The 20,168-nt window shown below is 41.0% G+C and overlaps 1 protein-coding gene across 3 annotated transcripts in view; it reads left to right on the top strand.

The window, feature by feature from the left end:
• The first annotated feature begins 6,396 nt into the window (after positions 1 to 6,396).
• The window catches only part of SBF2 (SET binding factor 2), a 434,906-nt gene continuing 421,134 nt past the window's right edge, over positions 6,397 to 20,168 (top strand). For 2 of the 3 annotated variants that reach the window (XM_081797378.1, XM_081797375.1), the window contains exon 1: positions 6,398 to 6,616. In XM_081797378.1, coding sequence (XP_081653504.1) covers positions 6,562 to 6,616 — 55 coding nt within the window. In that variant the 5' untranslated portion in view covers positions 6,398 to 6,561. Of the gene's footprint in view, positions 6,617 to 20,168 lie in introns of all 3 variants that reach the window. The other variant, XM_081797377.1, reaches the window with a different exon arrangement.

Below are 20,168 nucleotides of genomic sequence, written 5' to 3' on the forward strand. Positions count from 1 at the left end.
AAAAAAAAAAAAAGAATAAAAGTGAGTAGCTAAGTGCATTGCATAGTTAGATGCCTCTTTTTTTTCAAACAGGAAATTTTATAATGCATTTATTATTCATATTTTTCAAAATGACGTTGCTGAGCTAAGGGCTTGTTTACAAAGTTCATTTGAAAACAAGGTTTAAGAAACTTCCTGGAGTCATAACACAAAATAGTTTAGGGAAAGGACACAATCAGCTTTGCAGATTTGGTCACTCACAGGAAGAGGTAAAACAAGATTCAAAACTTGACACTTTTTTGGGATCTCTGACTTCTCCAAGGAGCTAATAAAATATAGATCCTTTCTAGAAAAATTCACATGTACATAAACCAAATTAAGGATAAAATAGGCATACAATTTGCTGCCTCATTTTTGCGCTTTTGCACAAAATAGATGGAAGAAACAATCAGTTCTGGAGCACCTGGCTGGCTTAGTCCGTAGAGCATGCGACTCTTGATCTTGGGGTGGTCAATTTGAGCCCCACACTGGATGTAGAGTTTACTAAAAATATTATATATATATTTAATAAAAAAAAGAAAATATCAGTCCTTGTATGTGATAAAGCCAGAAGACAAACCTACCTGAAGCTTGAAGAATGTAAGTTGCTATTGGTCAAAGAGAATATGGAGAAGAGGATAAACATATGGAAGCTTGTTATACTAACAGCTATAAAAGAACAAGACAAAATGACTTCAAGAAATTTACTACTGATGACACGAGTGGCATAATAAATGGATTATAAAAGAGATGATTAGACCATTTGGGTTTCATCTGTAGCCAAAGATATTAACAAGAGCAACCGTTATGCTACCTGCCTCCAGGTGGGGACCCTATACTATCAGATTAGAACCGCTGTAATGAGGCAATGCTTATATATGGGCCTACATGATTTGAAAGTGCATTTATTCCTTTAACAAATATTTACTGAGCATGTATTACATGCCTAGCTCTGTGCTAAATGTTGGGCATACAGAAATCATCAATGCAAACATCATTCTTGCCTTCAACGAGCTACAGCATGGTGGGGTAGGCAGACATAAATAAATCTTCAAAAGAATAAATACATGATTATAAACTATGGTGAGTGTTCTGAAGGAAAAGCAAAACTAGGGGGATCTAATGTTCCAAATGGAGGAAACGGCATGTACAAAGCCTTAGGGGTGAGAAAGCACTTGGTACATTAGGGAGAGATCAGTATGGTTGAAATGTATTGAGTGAGAAAGAAGAGGGGCATGAAATGAGATTAAAGAGGTCATCAGGATTAGAGTAAATAGGACCCTTTGGGACATGATGAAGATTTTGCACTTTATTCATGATGACATGGGAATCTATTGACAGGTTTAAAGTTGGGAGAGAAATGATCTGACATACATTTATTTAAAGGATCATTTTGGCTATTTACTTTTTTTTTTTTTTAAGTAATCTCTATTGCCAAGGTGGGGCTTGAACTCATGACTGTGAGATCAAGAGTCACTCGCTCTATCCCCTGAGTCACCCAGGTGCCCCTATTTTGGCTATTTAATGTGGTGAATGGATTAAAGAAGAGCAAGAAGGGAAACAGTTGCAGTGGTGGCACCCTGGAGAGACAGGTGAGGGCCTAGTCCCCACAAAATCTCTATTAATGTACCCCTACATACACATACACACACGCATTCCACCCTAAGCTTCACCAACAGAGTCAGCTTCATGAACATGCACCATGTTCTGTCACACAGGGTCCTATACTTGGTTTAATGCCCTGTTTGTCACTGTTTTGAAATTCTTTTTTTTTTAAGATTTTATTTATTTATTTGACAAGGAGAGGGAGAGAGCACAAGCAGGGGCAGGAGCTGGCAGAGGGAGAGGGAGAAGCAGGCTCCCCACTGAGCAGAGAGCCTGATGTAGGGCTGGATCCCAGGACCCTGGGATCACGACCTAAGCCGAAGGCTGGCACTTAACCGACTGAGCCACCCAAGCGCCCTGCTGTTTTGAAATTCTTTTTTTTTTTTTTTAAAGATTTTATTTATTTGAGAGAGAGCAAGAGAGTGAGAGCGACACACACACACACACACACACACACACACACACACGGCATGAGCAGGGGGAAGGGGTAGAGGGAGAGGGAGAAGCAGACTCCCTGCTGAGCAGGGAGCCCAACGTGGAGCTCCATCCCAGGACTCCGGAGACCATGACTTGAGCCTAAGGCAGATGCTTAACCAACTGAGCCACCTAGGTGCCCTGTTTTGAAATTCTTAATAATTTTTGAATAGAGGGTCCTACGTTTTCATTTTGCACTGGGCTCTACAAATTATGTAGCCAGTCCTGCTCACCAAATAAACATGCAAGCTAAGTAAAAGCAGCCTGCAAACTCTCACAGCACTTACATACACTTATATACTTATACTATAACTGCTAATGTCAGGGGTACTTAATATGTGTGTCAGGATTCAACTATTCATATAATCATGTGTGAAAGCAACTGCAGGAAGACTTCCATCAATCATCTCTGAAGCCTCCTTCCTGTACCCCAAACATACACCCCAGGTAGAAACAGTGTGTTTGCTATACAAATTTAATTTGAAGGGAAGGTTCATAGCTCACTTACTGTCCTTAAGTTTTACCTACATGGAAAGTCTGGAACCACCCGTGAAGCAGGGACATCAGTTAGGAAGTTACTGCAATAGTTAAGGTGGAAAGTGATAGTGGCTCAGATAGTGGGGTGGCAATGGGGGTGGAGAGAAGTATACATATTTGGCAAGTAGGATCAATGAGGCTGAGTGATGAATGTAGGGCTGAGAGAGAGGTATGTGTCAAGGGTAAGGATCATTAAGTTTATTACTTAGACAACTGAATGGATGGAGATATGGCAATGGATCAGGCAATTTTCTAAATGGCCTCCTTTGTTATTGGTTGTAGAGACTATTTGAAGAGGCCCCAACCCCACCCGTGGACGTTTGGTTAAGTCTAACTCTCAGACTGCCTCTCTGAACTGTGGTGGCTAACCACAGGAAGCACTTGAAATGACTGTAGAGATCAACCACTCACTCCACAACAGCCGACTGTAGGAGCAGAGGACTGATAATTCTTGCTCACAAGTAATTGGCCCTTTTTTCTTCTAAAGCATGAATGAAAGGCATCTGCTGTGTACACATCATCGTGTTGCATATTCTTCTTCCCTTCCTGCTCCTGCCAGACATCAGTAAAACAAATCTGGGATTGCTTTACTCCCTCACTCTTTGGTGAAAGGTCATGGTAGTTATCTCAAGGGGATGGTCTGGCCTTCTGCCAACTTCAGTAATCAGCTGCCTTGTCAGGGCTTATCAGTTTCAGCAGACTGGCAACTGTTGGCTGAGAAGCAAAGCACAGCTCCAGTGTATGCTAAATATGTTCACATGTGTATATAAACATATGGTGCCTTTATACATATAGCTGGGACATGTCAAAATCCCTATGCTACAGAACACACATTTGAAATGGAATGGCAGCCCACCTATGACCCAGCAGATGGAATATGCCTTAGAGCACACAGCATTTAATTCTAGGCCTTGAAAGCAACTAAGCTTCGATTAAAAAAAAGTTTAAATAATTTGAACCAACACTTGTTAATAAAATAAAACTCAACACATTTAAAAAGCAAAATGGGACTCCTACGTCATGTACAAAAACTCAAAATGGCCTAAACACAAGAGCTAAAACTATGAAACTCTTAGAAGAAGACAGGAGCAAATTTTTCTGACCTTGGATTTGGCAACGGAATTAGATATGACACCAAAAGCACAGAAAACAAAAGAAAAAACAGATACATTGTATTTCATATGGTATATACATAAAATGGAATATTATTCAGCTATAAAAAGAATGAACTGATACATGCTACAACATAGATGAAACTTGAAAACATTATACTAAATAAAGAACCCACAAAAGGTCACATATTGTATGATTCCATTTATATCAATATCCATAATAGGTAAATCCATAGAGAAAAAGCAAATTGGTGGTTAAGAGGGGCTGGGGGAGGGGAAATGGGAGTGGCTGCTTACGGGGTTTGATCAAAATTGTTTTGGAAATAGAAGTGGTAGTTATACAACATTGTGAATCTACTAAATACCACCCAATTGTACACTTTATTTTTTATTATTATTTTTTTTCAAAATGTTTTATTTATTTGTCAGAGAGAGAGCACAAGCAGAGAGAGCTGCAGGCAGAGGCAGAGGGAGAAGCAGGCTCCCCGCCGAGCAGGGAGCCTGATGCGCAGCTTGATCCCAGGACCCCGGGATCACGACCTGAGCCGAAGGCAGAACACCCAACCGACTGAGCCACCCAGGCGCCCCTATTTTTATTTTTTTTTAAGATTTTATTTATTTACTTAGAGCATGAGCAGGGGCAGAGGGAGAGAAAGGGAGAAGCAGACTCCCTGCAGAGCAGGGAGCCCGATGTGGGGCTCCACCCCAGGACCCCAGGATCATGACCAGAGCTGAAGGCAGACACTTAACCGAGCCACCCAGGCGCCCCCAATTGTACACTTCAATGGGGTTAATTTTATGATATGTAAATTTCACATTATTTTTTTTTAAAGTTTTATTTATTTAAGTAATCTCTATACCCAACATGGGGCTGGAACTCAAGACCTTGAGATCAAGAGTCACATGCTCTTCCAACTGAGCCAGCCAGGTACCCTTTTGCCTTAATTTAAAGAAAAGTAAAATGGGCAAGGTACATGACAGCTGCCTTAAAAATGTCAAAGTCTAACTGAAAGACTGTTTTTTTGTGTTTTTTCTGGGTAGTTCCAGAGAGCAAAATTAAGGGAAGTTACAGGACAACTCTAACATAAATGAGGAAGACCTTTCTAAACAATAGGGCTTTTAAACAGTGGAATGGGCTGCCTCCCAAGGAAGAAAGGTTACTCCTTACTGAAAGTGATCAAGTTGGATGATGAGATCTTCAGGGAAGTTATAGAGAGGATTCTTACATGAGGCGTGACTGAGGCTTTTTTTGGTTTAATTATTTTAAAGATTAATCTGTTATCTTCCCTCTGCCGCTGTAACTAGGCTGATTCAGTTTGACAACAGGCAATTTGCAAACAAATTCTTAGAGTTAAGGTATTTCTTCCTGGGAATTTCAGTTCTTCTAGTGTAGCCCAGCCCTCTCACTTTGTAGATGAAGATAGCATGGCACAGAAAGAGGAAATAATCAATTAAACTTTCAGAAATTGAAACTCCAACCCTCTGGACTCCCAGTTCAGAGTTCAAGCTATTGCAACTTCCTGTTGGTAGCTGGGGGGAAATTGTACAATCACCCATTAAAAATATTTAAGCACCTACTGTACACCAGACACTGGTCAGAGCTCTTAGATATAAATGGTAAGGGTGAAGTCCTCAATTAATGAGTAGCGATAAGCAACTACGAGGATGATCAGATTTGCAAACCACGGACATTCCCAAAACTTCAGTCTACCACCTGTAACTTATCCTACTACTAAAACTTCCTCAGATACTAACAATTGACAAAACAAAGTCATCTGGGTGTCTCACCAGCCAAATTCGAAATGATCAATACGAGCAGCAAACAAGAAAGTGACCTAGATAATTCCTAGATTGGATGAGACCCACTAATTCATTTTATTGTGTGCTGGAGTAGGGAAGTTGGAAGTCACCACATGCTCTGGCTACAAGAACCCTGGGACCGCTGCAAGGAGAGAAAGGAGAGGAGAGAAGGGAAGGTCTCCCTTGGGAGAGAGACAAAGCCTCCTCCCTCCTACTCCGTCGGATCCGACCAGTTTAGGAGGATCCCGTGGATGCCGCGTTCTTCGGTGGAATCCAGCCACCCCTACTTCGAGCACTCCGGGGAAGCCCAGGCCAACCGTCCCCAGCCCACCCAGCACTGAAGCACGAAGCGCCTCAAGATTGCGCAAAAGCCTCTCCCTCCCCCCGCCTGCTCGGTGGCATGTTCCTAAAATTCCCATCTGCACAACATAAACAGGAAACGTGCAGCAAAAGCCCTGGCAGTGCAAATTCCACGCTCCAGTCGAGGGCGGGAGAATCTCGTCTTTGGCAGGGGAGTGGAGGGGGGAGGGGAAGAAGCAAACTTCCCAGGAGACCCCTCAATCATCCCTGTCTCTTCTTCCCAGATCCAGAAAGAAAGAATAGAGAAGGCGGAAGGAAGGAGTCCCCGCTTTCGAAAAAATAGGGGAGGGGGAGGGGGAGGTGGGCCACGAAGGAGCAGCCAGGCTTCAAAGTGAACCGCCTGGAGCGGCCGCGGTGGCGGGAATACCCCTGGCCGCCTACTCCGCAAATCCAGCGGTCAGAGCTGCCCTAGTTGCCGCGGGGTGGGCTCACCGCCCGCCTGGGGTTCCCGAGTCAGCGCGGGTGGGGGCGGGGGAGGAGCGGGCACTCCGCGAGGCGCAGGCGCAGAGTGCGCCTCGGTTGTCAAACATGGCTGAAGTGCCGCCGCTGCCGCTACTGCTGCTGCAGGGAAAATGCTGAGCCCTCCCGGGCCGGGTGGGCGGCGGCGGCGAGGGCGGCTACGGGCACCTGCTTACCGGGCGCGGCGGCGGCGGCCATGGCCCGGCTGGCTGACTACTTCATCGTGGTAGGCTACGACCACGAGAAGCCAGGTAAGGGTGTGGGGCGGGCGCCGCCCCCAGGCCTCCCCGCCCCCGTCCCCCCAACACCCTCCCCCGGCTGCTGTCCAGTGGGCTCTGCGGGGCTGGGCGTCGCAGCCGGGAGGCGGGGAGGGCCGGGCCCGGCGGCGGCGGCGGCGGAGCTGGCGGTCGGTGTCCGGCCTTCTTGGCGGGGCTGAGCCTCGCGGGGGGCGTGAGGGACCGGCACGAGGGGAGGGGGAGGGGAGAAGAAAGGGAGGAGGCAGCGTCCGCAGGGGCCCAGGGAGGCCCAGCTGGGGCAGCTGGGCCAGCTGGGGGCAAGTCTGGGTGTCGCGACCCTCGCCCTGGAGGAGGCCGGGTACCAGGGGCAGCGCCCTGGTGCCGGAGGGATTGGGCCAGGACTGCAGGGCTGGGAGGGCGGGAACCAACTGTGTTAAGTTCCTCGGGGATAAACTTCTGCCCTGCATCCTGAGTGAGTAACGAGTGACGCAGGGGGCTGTCCTCTCCAAAAGGAAATGCTGAGAGAGTCCACTGCTACCTCACCCCTGCGTTGTTGGGGCCTGTCTAGTGACCGCCCCAGTGAACGCGTGGTACCGGGGAGGGGGAGAGGATCCTTGCACTTTTAAACATTTCTAGTAAATGCTCCCTGTACTGATATGACAGTCATTTCAGAGAGTCTGAACACTATCTTTTAAGGACAGTCAGCCGACCGCTTTAAGTCTTGTTTCACGTTAATTAAAAATTTTTTTGGATTAAAAAGGTTTTTTTGAGTATAGTTGACATGTGTGTTTTACTTATTCTTAGAATTCATCACAAAACTCTTCATAAGGAACAATTTGGCAAATGCATTGTATTTCAGTTTCATCATGGATTTCTGCAACTTAAGAAAATTCGGGGTTCATGCCCGTTTGTTTTTGTATTTGCACTTCTTTGTATTACTGTATAGCTAAGCGTAGTGTAATAAATTGAACTGGGGAACACAAGTATTTCAGGGTAATTCCAGTTGCACATTTGCAAGGAATTTTAGATAGCGGCAGACAGTCCCTTCATCTTTGAGGAGACGCTGAGATTGTGCTTTGCTGACGCTACAAATGGTTAGAGCCATTTGTAGCGTCAGAATGTCATTGTTCTACCCACTCCTGGTCAACTGCCCCTTTCAGTATTACTCTTCTAATAACTTCCTTTAGTGAGAACGTTTTATATTTTTAAATCTTTCGCTATTCACAACCTGATTGAGGTCAATTGTTAAGAGAAGGGGTTGGGCTGTATTTAAAAAAGTGTCTTCTGGCTCCAACATTTTATTTCCTAGTAATTTTGCATAGTCTGGTGTCTCTTACCAATATGAAGAATCACAGTTTTTTAAAAAATATTTCATTTTTACCAACATCTTTTTTTTCCCTCACTTTAAACTGAAACAATCACATACTTGCAGAAAACTTGCAAGTAAGGTACAAAGAACTTTTTTTCTCTGAACCGTTTGAGAGGAAGCTGCTGACCTGATGCCCTATCACATCAGAATGCTTTAGTGTGCATTTTTTAGAAACAAGGATATTCTCCTACATAATCACAATACAATTAGCAAAATCAGGAAATTTGTCCATTTAGTTATCAGACTGTTTCAAGCTTTGTTGATTTTGCCGTTAATCTTTCTGCTGGCAAAAAGAATTATATGTTGCTTTTACTTGTCATGTCTCTTTAGTCTTCTTCATTCTGGAACAGTTCCTCCATCTTCTCTTGACTTTCATAACCTTGACACTTATGAAGACTACAGGGCAATTATTTTGTAGAATGCCCCTCGATTTGGGATTATCTGTTCGCTTATGATTAGATACATACAGGTTATGTACTTGGGTAGAAATATCACAAAGGTGATGCTCATTGCAGTCTATCAGGTGGTACACAATTTCAATTTATCTCATTGGTGATTTTCACTTTGATTACTTACTTGATATAAGCAATGCCTGCCAGGTTTCCTTACTATAAAGTTAATATGTAATTGTTAATACATAGTTTTGTGTGGAGTACTTTGAAACTATGTAAATATCTTGTTCCTCATCTAACTTTTAATGTATTCCTGTATTCCTATCTGTATGAATGTTTTTTAGTGGATTATATTCTGTTACTATTTATTTTGATGTTTAGATTGTTCCTCATTTGGGCAATGAGAGCCCATTCAGGCTGGCTTTTGTATCCTTATGACATGTCCCCATCATTCTTTTACTTTTTGGCACAGATTTATCCTGTTAGTCCTGCAGTTGGTATTTCTCTGGGGAGCCCTGGATCCTTTTAGTGGAGAATGACATTTTGAAGCTACAATCTCAGTGCTAGTATGTTTGTTGCTGTTGGGTTGTTAATGCTCCCAGACCCTCTTAATGGATGAAGCTGGGGAATACTTATTTGTTCAAATCTTAACTGTATTTAACCAGACTTTCATATTTGCTGCCACCCCCTCCTCTCCTGGATGCCTTTTTTCTCTGCTGATTCTTCATTCTATCCCTCCCACTCCACTACTCTCAGGAGCTAATAGCCCATACCAGGATGTCCTAATTCAGGGAAACCTTCATCCTGCTCTGACTCTGACTCCTCATGTTAGCATCCCCACTGTTTGTGGATATATTTCTCACCCCACTTAGGCTCTGATACCCCACATTGGGCTACTTTCATGTGAAGACATCCTCTTCACTCTGTTCACACCTAGTGCCCCATGCAAGGTTGCCCCTCTGTGTTGACACCCTCCTTCCAGTGCTTGGGCTGAGCACATGTATTCTTCCCACATGGACTCCTTCCTTAGTTCACTTGGGCTCTGACAATCCCCACCCCACCCAGGGCTAATATGACTACTCACCATCCCACAGGAGGGAAAGGTAAGATTATTTTATTATTTTTATTATTATTATTTTTTGGTGGGGGCAGAGGGAGAGGGAGAGAGAGAGAGAGAATCCTAAGCAGGCTCATGCCCAGCGCTGGGGCTGGATGCAGGGCTTGATCTCACAATGCTGAGATCATGACCAGAGCTGAAATCAAGAGTTGGACATCTAACTGACTGAGCCACAGGTGACCTATTTTTTATTTTTTTAGTGAACTCTATGCCACACACGGAGCTCCAACTCACAACCCTGAGATCCAAGAGTTGCTCTACTGACTGAGCCTGCTAGGCACCCCAGGGAAGATTTTTTTTTTAAGTAACAAAATCTGGAAGCTTTTATAAATTGTACAATCTGGATAATAAAATGTATGATTTTATTATAATTTTTTTTACTTGGGATCATTTTTCTTTAGTCACGTTTATTGAAGTATAATTTACGTGTAATAAATTCACCTTTTTAACTGAATAGCTCAAAGAGTTTTGACAGGTGTATACATAAATGTAGCCACTACCACAATCAAGGTATAGATATAGAACATTTCTGTTCCTACAGAATGCTCTCTTGGGACACCTGGGTGGCTCAGTCGGTTAAGCCGTTAGGTGTCTGACTTGGGCTCAGGTCATGATCTCAGGATCTTGGGATAGAGCTGGCTTCAGGCTCTGCACTCAGCAGACTCCTGCTTGTCCCTCTTCTTCTCCCTCTGCCCGTCCCCTCCCCTACCCCTCCCCTGCCAATTGTGCTTTCTCTGTCTCTCTCAAATAAATAAAATCTCTTACAAAAAAAAAAGTTCTCTCTGCCCCTGTGAAGTCAGTTCCCTCCCTAGCCTCTGGCAATCACTGATCTGTTTTCTGTCCTTTTGTTTTTGTCTTTTTTAGAATGTCATCTAAGTGGAATTATATAGTTTTCTGTGGCTGCCTTTTTTTCTACTTTGAAAAATATGTTTGAGATTTATCCATCTTGTATGTATTGTCAGTTATTCCTTTTTGTTGCTGAATATAGTACAATTTATTTATCAATTCACCAGTTGGTGGAAATTTGAGGTTCAGTTTTCAGCTATTATGAACAAAGTTATTCTGGGCATTTGCATACAGATCTTTGAGTGTTCATATGTTTCATTTCTGTTGGGTAAATACATGGGAGAAAAATTGCTGGGTCATATGATAAGTGTCTGTTTAACTTGCTGTGAAACTGCCGAACTATTTTCCAAACTGGCTGTGCCATTTTGCATACTTACTGGCAATGTATAAAGGTTCCAGTTAATCTTTTTATTTTATTTATTTTTATTACTTAAAATTAAAAAAACCACTTTTAGCCATTCTAGTGGATATGTAGTGGTATCTCATTGTGGTTTCAATTTGCATTTTCCTGGTTGCTAATGATGTTAGTCACCTTTTCATGTACTTACTGCATTTGAATATTTTTTGTAAAGTCTCAGATCAAATTTTTGTTTTTTTCTATTTGATTGTTTAGCTTCTGATTACTAAGGTTTTTTTTTTTTTAATTTCAAATACAGGGGTGCCTGGGTGGCTCTATTAGTTAAGCATCCGACTCTTTTTTTAAGATTGATTGATTTGAGAGAAAGAGAGAGAGTGCAGAGGGGCAGAGGGAGAGGGAGAAGCAGACTCCCTGCTGAGTGGGCTTGATCCCATGACCCTGAGATCATGCCCTGAGTGGAAACTAAGAGTTGACCCAGGCGCCCCAAGCATGAGACTCTTGATCTCAGCTCGGGTGTGAGTTCAAGCCCCGTATTGGACTCCACGCTGGGTATGGAGCCTACTTTAAAGATAGATAGATAGATAGATTGATTTCAGATGCAAGTCTTTATCAGGTATTTTGCAAATAACTTCTTTCAGTCTGTGGTTTGCCTTTTCGTTTTCTTAACAGTGTCTTTTGAAGAGCAGATGTTTTAATTTGGGATAACTTTTTAGACATTTGAATACTTTTATATCTTGAATTGTATCCTTTGAGTAGTCCTTTTTATGTAAAGCCCTCTGTAAAAACTTATTGGAAGAAAATCCATTAAATTTGTGTACTTTGAATTGTAAGTGAAGAATAAACCTAGTTGATTCTGTAAATCTTTATTATAAAGCTTTCTTTGGAAGTTAGTATGATTTTATTACCTAAATCTCTTTAAAGCTATTCAGATTATGATAATATGATACTGAAATGTTGTGTGTTTAATACCACAGTATTCCTGGAATTAATCAGTGCACTCTATATTTGTTCCTAATGTGTCTTTTCAATTAGTAATAGTTTTCAGTTGAATTTTTTTCGTATATCTATATTAAAATTGGATTAAAAGACAAAAAAACCTTGTCTTTTTAAAAATTGCTTTTACAAACTGGGAAAAATAATCCATGCTATTTGAATTGTATACAAAGAAGAGTGCTTGGCACATAGTAGATGTTTAATACAGACGTATTAAATGAACACACAATTGCTGAAAATATAAAAAGCTATAAGGAAGGAGTGTAGTTATAAAAGGATAACAAGAGGAATTTTTATGGTGATAGAACTATTTTGTATCTTGACTAGGTGGCGGATACATGAACCTACATTTGTGAAAAATTGCATAGAAGTAAATACACACACACACAAATGTGAATAAATACAGTAAAATTGGGGGACTCTGAATAAGAAAGTAGATTGTATTAATGTCAATATCTTGGTGTTGATATTGTACTATGATTTTACAAGATGTTACCATTGGGAGAAACTGGGTAAAGAGAAATGGGATTTCTGTGTTATTTTTTACAACAATCTCAAAATAAAAAAATTTAATTTAAAAAACCTATAAGATAGGGGTGCCTGGCTGGCTCAGTGGGTAGAGCACATGACTCTTAATATCAGAGTCAAGAGTTCAAGCACCACATTGGATGTGGAGCCTACTTAAAAAAATAAAATAAAATAAAATAGCCATAAGATAAAGCTATAAGATAAAAAGATACTAGTAGTATTCTAACTTTTTCCTTAATGTTGATAACACAAGGAAAAGTTATTCTGTAAAATTCCAGGAAAACATCATCTTCAGTGGCTGAATTATTACATCTTATGGGTATATCAATTTAACTTTATCATTTATTACTGGATATTTAATGTGTTTCCAGTTTTGTGTTCTTATAATATACTGTCATGCTGAGGAGAACATACCTTAAAAACCACTGATTTTTATGACAGTTTGATTTTGATAATTTGAAATTAAGGCTTTATTTTCCTGACTTTGCCTTTGACTATGCACAGTATTTAGGAAGTGAGGAAATATCATTTGTTTCTAAGAGGTGAAGTTATTTAGCCAACTCTCTCTCTCTCTTTTTTTTTAAGATTTTATTTATTTTAGAGAGAGTAGAGTGAGAGAGCATGAGTGGAAGGGGGGAGGAGGGAGAGGGAGAAGCAGGCTCCCCACTGAGCAGCAGAGAGCCTGATTCAGGGCTCGATCCCATGACCTGAGCTGAAGGTAGGCACTTAACCGACTGAGCCACCCAGGTGCCCCCCCCCCAACTATCTTTACTTTTCTTCTTTTTTTTTTTTAAGGTTTTTTTGTTTTGTTTTGTTTTTTACTTATTTGTCAGAGAGAGAGAGAGCACAAGCAGGGGGAGTGGCAGGCAAAGGGAGAAACAGGCTCTCCCCTGAGCAGGGAGCCGGATGTGGGACTCAATCCCAGGACCCTGGGATCATGACCTGAGCCAAAGGTAGATGCTTAACCGACTGAGCCACCCAGGCGTCCCTCTTTATTCTTCTTTTTGTTTTTGTTTTTACTTTCTTCTGTGTTTACTGAGATTTGTCCAAGAAGAATTGATAATGACCACAGGGTTAAATCCCTTATATGACTTTACTTTTTTCTTTTCTTTACTTAAATATCTTTTTTTATTTTTATTTTTTTTAAAAAGTAGGTTCTGCAGCCAACGTGGAGCTTGATTGAATTCATGACCCTGAGATCAAGAGTTTTGTGCTCTACTGACTGAACCAGCCAGGCACCCCTCTTTTTGTTTATTTTTCCTGTACATTAATATATTTAGAATTTAATCCATTTATCTATATAGTATTTAACCTGGAGTCAAGTATCTTAATCATTTGAAATTCTTGTATTCTTTCATATCAACCTGCTTAAGTATTTAGAGAAAGATTTGAAATACTTCTTAGGTATTTCATTAGTTTCATTTGGGCTAGTATGAGTGAGATAAGTTAAGGGGTAAACTTACATGCACAATACCTGAAATATAGTTTGAGACATTTTAAAGATTGATAATTGGTTATTATTGAACCATTGTAATTCATAGTCAGCCTGGGTTCCTTCCCCTTCCCCATTCTATATTAAAGTACAGTAGTTGGGATTTTTTGGTTGCTGTTTGTTGCCAGCTGTCAAGCACCACTGGGATTCATTGACTTGACAAGTATTTATTGCTTTTCCAGGCATTGTGCTACGTGCTAAAACAAAAATAAATGAGTAAGTGTAAGATGCTTTTCCCTACCTTAGTCATTAATGGGGGCAGTCTTGAAATAATGATAAACGAAGAAGATGGATCCACTTTACTGAGAGAAAGAGAAAACTTCTTATGAGAGGTGATGTTTAAGCCAAGTTATGTAGGGTGAATAAGCACTGCCCTGTGGAAAAGAGGGTAAAGGAGATTAAAGGCAGAGAGAAAAACATGTAAATGTGTGAATGTCTTGTTCCAGGACTGGAGAGAAATATAGTGTAGATGGGAACTGAAGTGAACTTTGCTAGAGAAAGATTGTGAAAAGTTCTGTATATTAGGTTATGGAATTTGGCCTTGACTCTGTAGACAGTGAGGTCTATTGAGAAATGGGGGTCTTGAAAAGCAAGAAACAACATAGAAATGTGACCCAAATGGCAGTGGACTGGAGGGAGAAAGACCAACGTGAGAAAACTCAGCAGCTTTTACTGCGGGAATGGAAAGGAAGGTATGGAGTCTAAAGAAATTTAAAAGCTCAAATTAGCAAAATTTAGTAATGAAATGGATGTGAGGGATAAAGGAGAAAGAGTAGTTGAGGGTAACAAAGTTTCTAGCCTAGTTAATTGTGTGGGTGCTGTGAATGTAAATAGGGAACTCAGGAGAATAAATATGGATGCAGGAAAGAAATGCTAAGCTTAGTTTCGGATATGTGGAATTAAAGGTGCTTGCCTAAATCAAGGGAGAGATATCATTTAGGTGTTTAGATATATGGATCAGGAGATAAGAGAAGTGAAAATTAGAGATTTAATTTGGCAATTACCAATATCCAAGTGATTGTCAGATATAAAGAAAAAAATAAGATTGTTGAAGAAATGTGTGTAGAATGAAAAGAGGAGTGGCCTAAGAATTGAACCCAGAGAAAATTCAATATTTAAGGGTAGATAGAGCAGTAATAGCCAGGAGTGGTCAGAGGTATTGCAAGAGAACCAAGATAATGTGGTATCATGGAAACCTTGGGTGTAGAGAATTTTGAGGAGGAGGAAATAATGAATGTCAAAGGTCTGAAGATGTCATGTATAATGAGGACTAACAATAGTGTCTTAGTCCATTTGGGTTGCTATAACAAATTACCATAAACTGAGTGGCTTAGACAACAAATGTTTATTTCTCACGGTTCTGGAGGCTGTGAAGTCCAAGATCAAGGCCCAGGCTGATTCAGGGTCTTATGAGGGCTGACTTCCTGGCTCATAGATAGTGGTCTTCCCATCATATCCTCACATGGTGGAAGGCATGAGGAAAGTCTCTCGGGCCTGTTTTAGAAGGGCACTAATCTCAAGTGACTGATGTAGTCACTTCCAAATACCATCACTTTGGCTCTACCTCCAAATGTTAGCACACTGGGGGTTAGGTCTCAACATATGAATTTTGGGGGGACACAAACAGTCTATGGCAAATAGGCTCATGGACTTGAAAATAAGGATAGTGACTTTAGAACATTCCAGTAGAGTTATGGGGGGACTAAAGCCAGTTTGATAAGTGTGTTTCCTAAATCATATGTTGTATAAGCTTCACAGAGTCCAATTTATTTTCTTTTTAGAAGCTCACTATGACCTGCCTCCCATGGCTTGTGGGAAGTGGAGAGAGGAGTCAGAGGTGATGTCAAAATTCCAAACATGAAAGTCTGGGTTGTGATACCATGACTTAAATAGGTTGAAAATATTTTTCTCTTGACATTTCTTGTCTTTGTGGGCTTGGAAGATGATAGGGTTTTACTTTGTAGCCATCCAAATGGAGACTTCAGAAAAAGGAACAGGTAGGGGCTGGACACAAAGACTTGAGAGTCATTATGGTAGAGCTATGACACTGTGAATGCCCTCAGAAAGTTGGTATAGAGTGGAAGAATAAAGGACCAAGGACTGAGTTTTGGGGACTCTATTGCTAGGAGGATCGAAAATAGAAGGAGCCATAGAAGAAGGGTTGGAAAGTTTGGGAGAGACATTTAGTCTTCCTCAGTAGCCATTCTACAGGGTGATAGAACCCCTGATTTTTGGTTGGTCATGTGGACATGCAGAAGAGGGACAGTTTTCAAGTTTTGTTTCTTTTCTTTCCTTTCCTTTCCTTTTTTTTTTTTCCTCTCATTTTCAAGTTTCTAAGAGATATAAATGTGAATAAGTTCTGGCCAGTTTGATGTAAGTGGAAATGAGCGCAGTATCCCAAAGATATTATTTTTTTTTTTAAAGATTTTATTTATTTATTTGACAGAGAGAGACATAGCGAGAGAGGGAACACAAGCAGGGGGAGTGGGAGAAGGAGAAGCAGGCTTCCCGTGGATCAGGAAGCCTGATGTAGGGCTCAGTCTGAGGACCCGGGGATCATGGCCTGAGCCAAAGGCAGACGCTAAATGACTGAGCCACCCAGGCGCCCCCCCACCCCCCAAATATTCTTAAAGGGTATACCTTCCTAGTTTTTCTCTTTCTTGAGACTGGCCTCCTGATATAAAGACAGGAGCTCCAGTAGGCATCTTGGCCATGTAGATGAGGGCCCACACCCTAGAAAGAACCTGGGTCCTAATGACTTATATTGTCATAAGTTGTCATAACTGCTCTCTGAATCTTTTTTAAAGATTTTATTCATTCATTAGAGAGAGAGCACAAGCAGGGGGAGCGGCAGAGGGAGAGGGAGAAGCAGGCTCCCCAGTGAGTAAGGAGCCTGACATGGAGCTCTATCCCAGGACCCTGGGATCATGACCTGAGCTGAAGGCAGACAGACGCTTAACCAACTGAGCCACCCAGGTGCCCTGGACTAGCATTTCTTTTTCTTTTTTTTTTTTTTTTTAAAGATTTTATTTATTTATTCATGAGAGATAGAGAGAGAGAGGCAGAGGCAGAGGGAGAAGCAGGCTCCCCGCAGAGCAGGGAGCCCGATGCGGGACTCGATCCCAGGACCCTGGGATCATGACCTGAGCTGAAGGCAGACGCTTAACCGACTGAGCCACCCAGGTGTCCCTGGACTAGCATTTCTTAAATTTAAAACGTTGCTATTGTCAAAACTGAGATCATTAAGTTTTACAGGATTTAATGCCCTGCTACTTAATTATTGCTGAACTTGAGTAATGACTTGGGTTATGAAATTATTTATAAAGTAAAGGCTATTCATTTAAAATTCTCATTTCTATAATCTACATTGTGAAGGAAAAGATAACTTACAGTTTCATAATTATTTAACTTTTTCTGATCAATGTCTTCATTTTAGAATCTTTCATAAAATAGAGGATTTTTTTTTTTTTTTAAAGATTTTATTTATTCATTTGAGGGAGAGAGAGAGACAGAGAGAGCACAAGCAGGGGGAGAGTCAGAGGGAGAGGGAAAAGCAGACTCCCTGCTGAGCTGGGAGCCCGACATGGGGCTTGATCCCAGGACCTCGAGATCATGACCTGAGCTGAAGGCAGATGCTTAACCATCTGAGCCACCCAGGTGCCCCTAGAATTTTTTTTTTTTAAAGATTTTATTCATTTATTTGACAGAGACAAAGTGAGAGAGGGAACACAAGCAGGGGGAGTGGGAGAGGGAGCCCGATGTGGGGCTCGATCCCAGGACCCTGGGATCATGACCTGAGCCGAAGGTCAGACAATTTACGACTGAGCCACCCAGGCACCCCCTCCTAGAAGTTTTTTTAAGTTATATCTGTTTCATTATTTACTGAAAAAAATGAATGAAAAAGTGATTTTCCCTATGGCAATATTTCATACAACTACTGCCTAAGTTTAGATGAATTTCAGACAGGCTAGATTAAAAAAAAAAAAAGGTATGGTTTTACAGATAATCGATTATTCTGGAATATAGGAACAAAAAGATTAAGAAAAACTTGTATTTTAAGGGAGCCTTAACACTATTATAAGAAATACTAGAGAAATAAACTTCATTTTTTAAAATGTTTAATAGCTGCAGTTAAGCCCTCCAGCACAATGAGTTTCCTAAGGCTGCCATAACACATCTTGCAAATTTGGAGGCTTAAAACAACACTTATTCTTTCACAGTTTTGGAGACTGTAAATCTGAAATCATGGTGCTGGGAGGGCAGTGCTCCCTCTGAAGACTCTAGGGAAGGATCCTTCATTGCTTCTTCCAGTTTCTGGTGGCTCTAGGCTTCTTTGATTTGTGACAGCATCACTCTGCTCTCTGTCTCATCTTTACATGGCCTTCTTTTTTGTCTCTGTGTCCAAATCTCCTTTTCCTTTCTCTTATTAAGACAGTAATCAGTGGCACTTGGGTAGCTCAGTTGGTTGAATGTCCAACTCTTAGTTTCTGCTCAGGTCATGATTTCAGGGTTGTGGGATCAAGACTTTTTTCGGGCTCCCCCCTCCGCACGGAGTCTGCTTGAGATTCTTTCTCCCTCTGCCCCTCCTCCTGCTTGTGCGCGCGTGCGCGCGCGCTCTCTCTCTCTCGCTCTCTCTCAAATAAATAAATAAATAAAATCTTAAGACAGTAATCATTGGATTTAGGGTACACCCTAAATCCAGCATGATTTCATCTTGAGATCCTTAACTAATTACATCAACAAAGACCCTATTTCCAAATAAGGTCACATTCCGGGGCTCCAGGGGAATTTTAGGGGGGACACTATTCAACCTACTGTATACATGATGGTTCATGAAGTTTTTATAATGCTTGATGTTTGTAAATATTAGGAAATGTATCTGGATAGAGCAGTGCTAAATATAAGATAATTGAAAAGTAATTTTGTAATATATTATGCTTTTAGAAATATATTTAAAACAACATTCTCACAACATTACAAATTAAAACAACATTCAATCTAAATATTTGGGTGAATAATATGCTAAAGAAAAGTCAGAATTCTTTGGAATATGAATATATATATTATATACATATTCTATATATATCTATATATATTTTTAAGATTTTTTATTTATTTTTGACAGAGATTGAGTGTACAAGCAGGGGAAGCAGTAGGCAGAGTAAGAGGGAGAAGCAGGCTTCCCACTTAGCACGGAGCCCAATGTGGGGCTCAATCCCAGGACTCTGGGATCATGACCTGAGCCCAAGGCAGACGCCCAACCATCTCAGCCATTCAGGCGCCCCCATATTCTATATATATTGCACATAGTTTTTAGAAAGGTTTAGATCTATGTATGTTCTTTGTTCTAAACTGTACTTGTGCTGGGTTGCCTGGCTGGCTTAGTAGAACATGTGACCCTTGATCTCAGGATTAGTTCAATCCCCATGTTGGGCATGGAGCCTACTTTAAAATAAATAAATTTTACTGCTTGTTCTGTCCATATTATTGTGTTGGTAAAGTCAATCAATATTTTCTTTAGGTGTGTCACACAGCTTATATTTGTTACTTTAGGCATTTCCTTTATAAGCAGGCTATCAAGTTGGATCTTTGGTTCATTTATTAAAAAATATTGAGCATTTTCACATACATTATCTCATGAACTCTTCACAGTAACACAGTGAGTTACCCTGGGGTCCATCAAAGTTAAATAATTTGCTCACTTTCGTAATGATTTTAAATTGAATTAAATGGAATTAAGTGGGACTTGAAATTGATTTTCTGACTATTTATTTTTAAAGATTTTATTTATTTATTTGACAGAGAGAGAGACAGCGAGAGAGGGAACATAAGCAGGGGGAGTGGGAGAGGGAGAAGCAGGCTTCCTGCTGAGCAGGGAGCCCGATGCAGGGCTCGATCCCAGGACCCTGGGATCATGACCCGAGCAGAAGGCAGATGCTTAATGACTGAGCCACCGAGGCGCCCCGATTTTCTGACTTTAAATAAAAATTTTTCTTTATAAATATATTATTGTAGGTACTGGGGAGTGAAGAAGAGTGAGGGAGAGGAGTAGGGAGGGATTTTCAGGTTGGGAACAGTAGTAGTGGCAAATTCACTGAAGTGATAAACAATGAGTAGATTGTCAGTTTGGCTGAAATATTGGGACTGGAAGAGGAGAACTGAAAAGTAATGATATTGGGACCTAAACAGGAGAACTGTTAAGTATTAAATGAAAAATATATTAGAGCAACTAAGACTTTTTTTTTCCTCAGCTGTTTTCATAGACCAATCACTTTTCATTGCATTTTTTTCTTGTCCTTTTGCACTTTATCTCTGGAGCTGAAATAGTTGATACTTCAGAAAACAAAATTTAAAAACCTGTTACATAGAATGTTTTGAAGTATTTCTATAGGAGAACTTGGGAAAAGTGCTTGTTTTCATAGGAAGCAGGTTAATTGCCTTTGATTTTAGACTCGTGGTCAGGTCTCCTTTA

Source organism: Leptonychotes weddellii, chromosome 11 (genome assembly GCF_054177405.1).
Source record: "Leptonychotes weddellii isolate Sample4059 chromosome 11, ASM5417740v2, whole genome shotgun sequence".
Taxonomy (NCBI): Eukaryota; Metazoa; Chordata; class Mammalia; order Carnivora; family Phocidae; genus Leptonychotes; species Leptonychotes weddellii.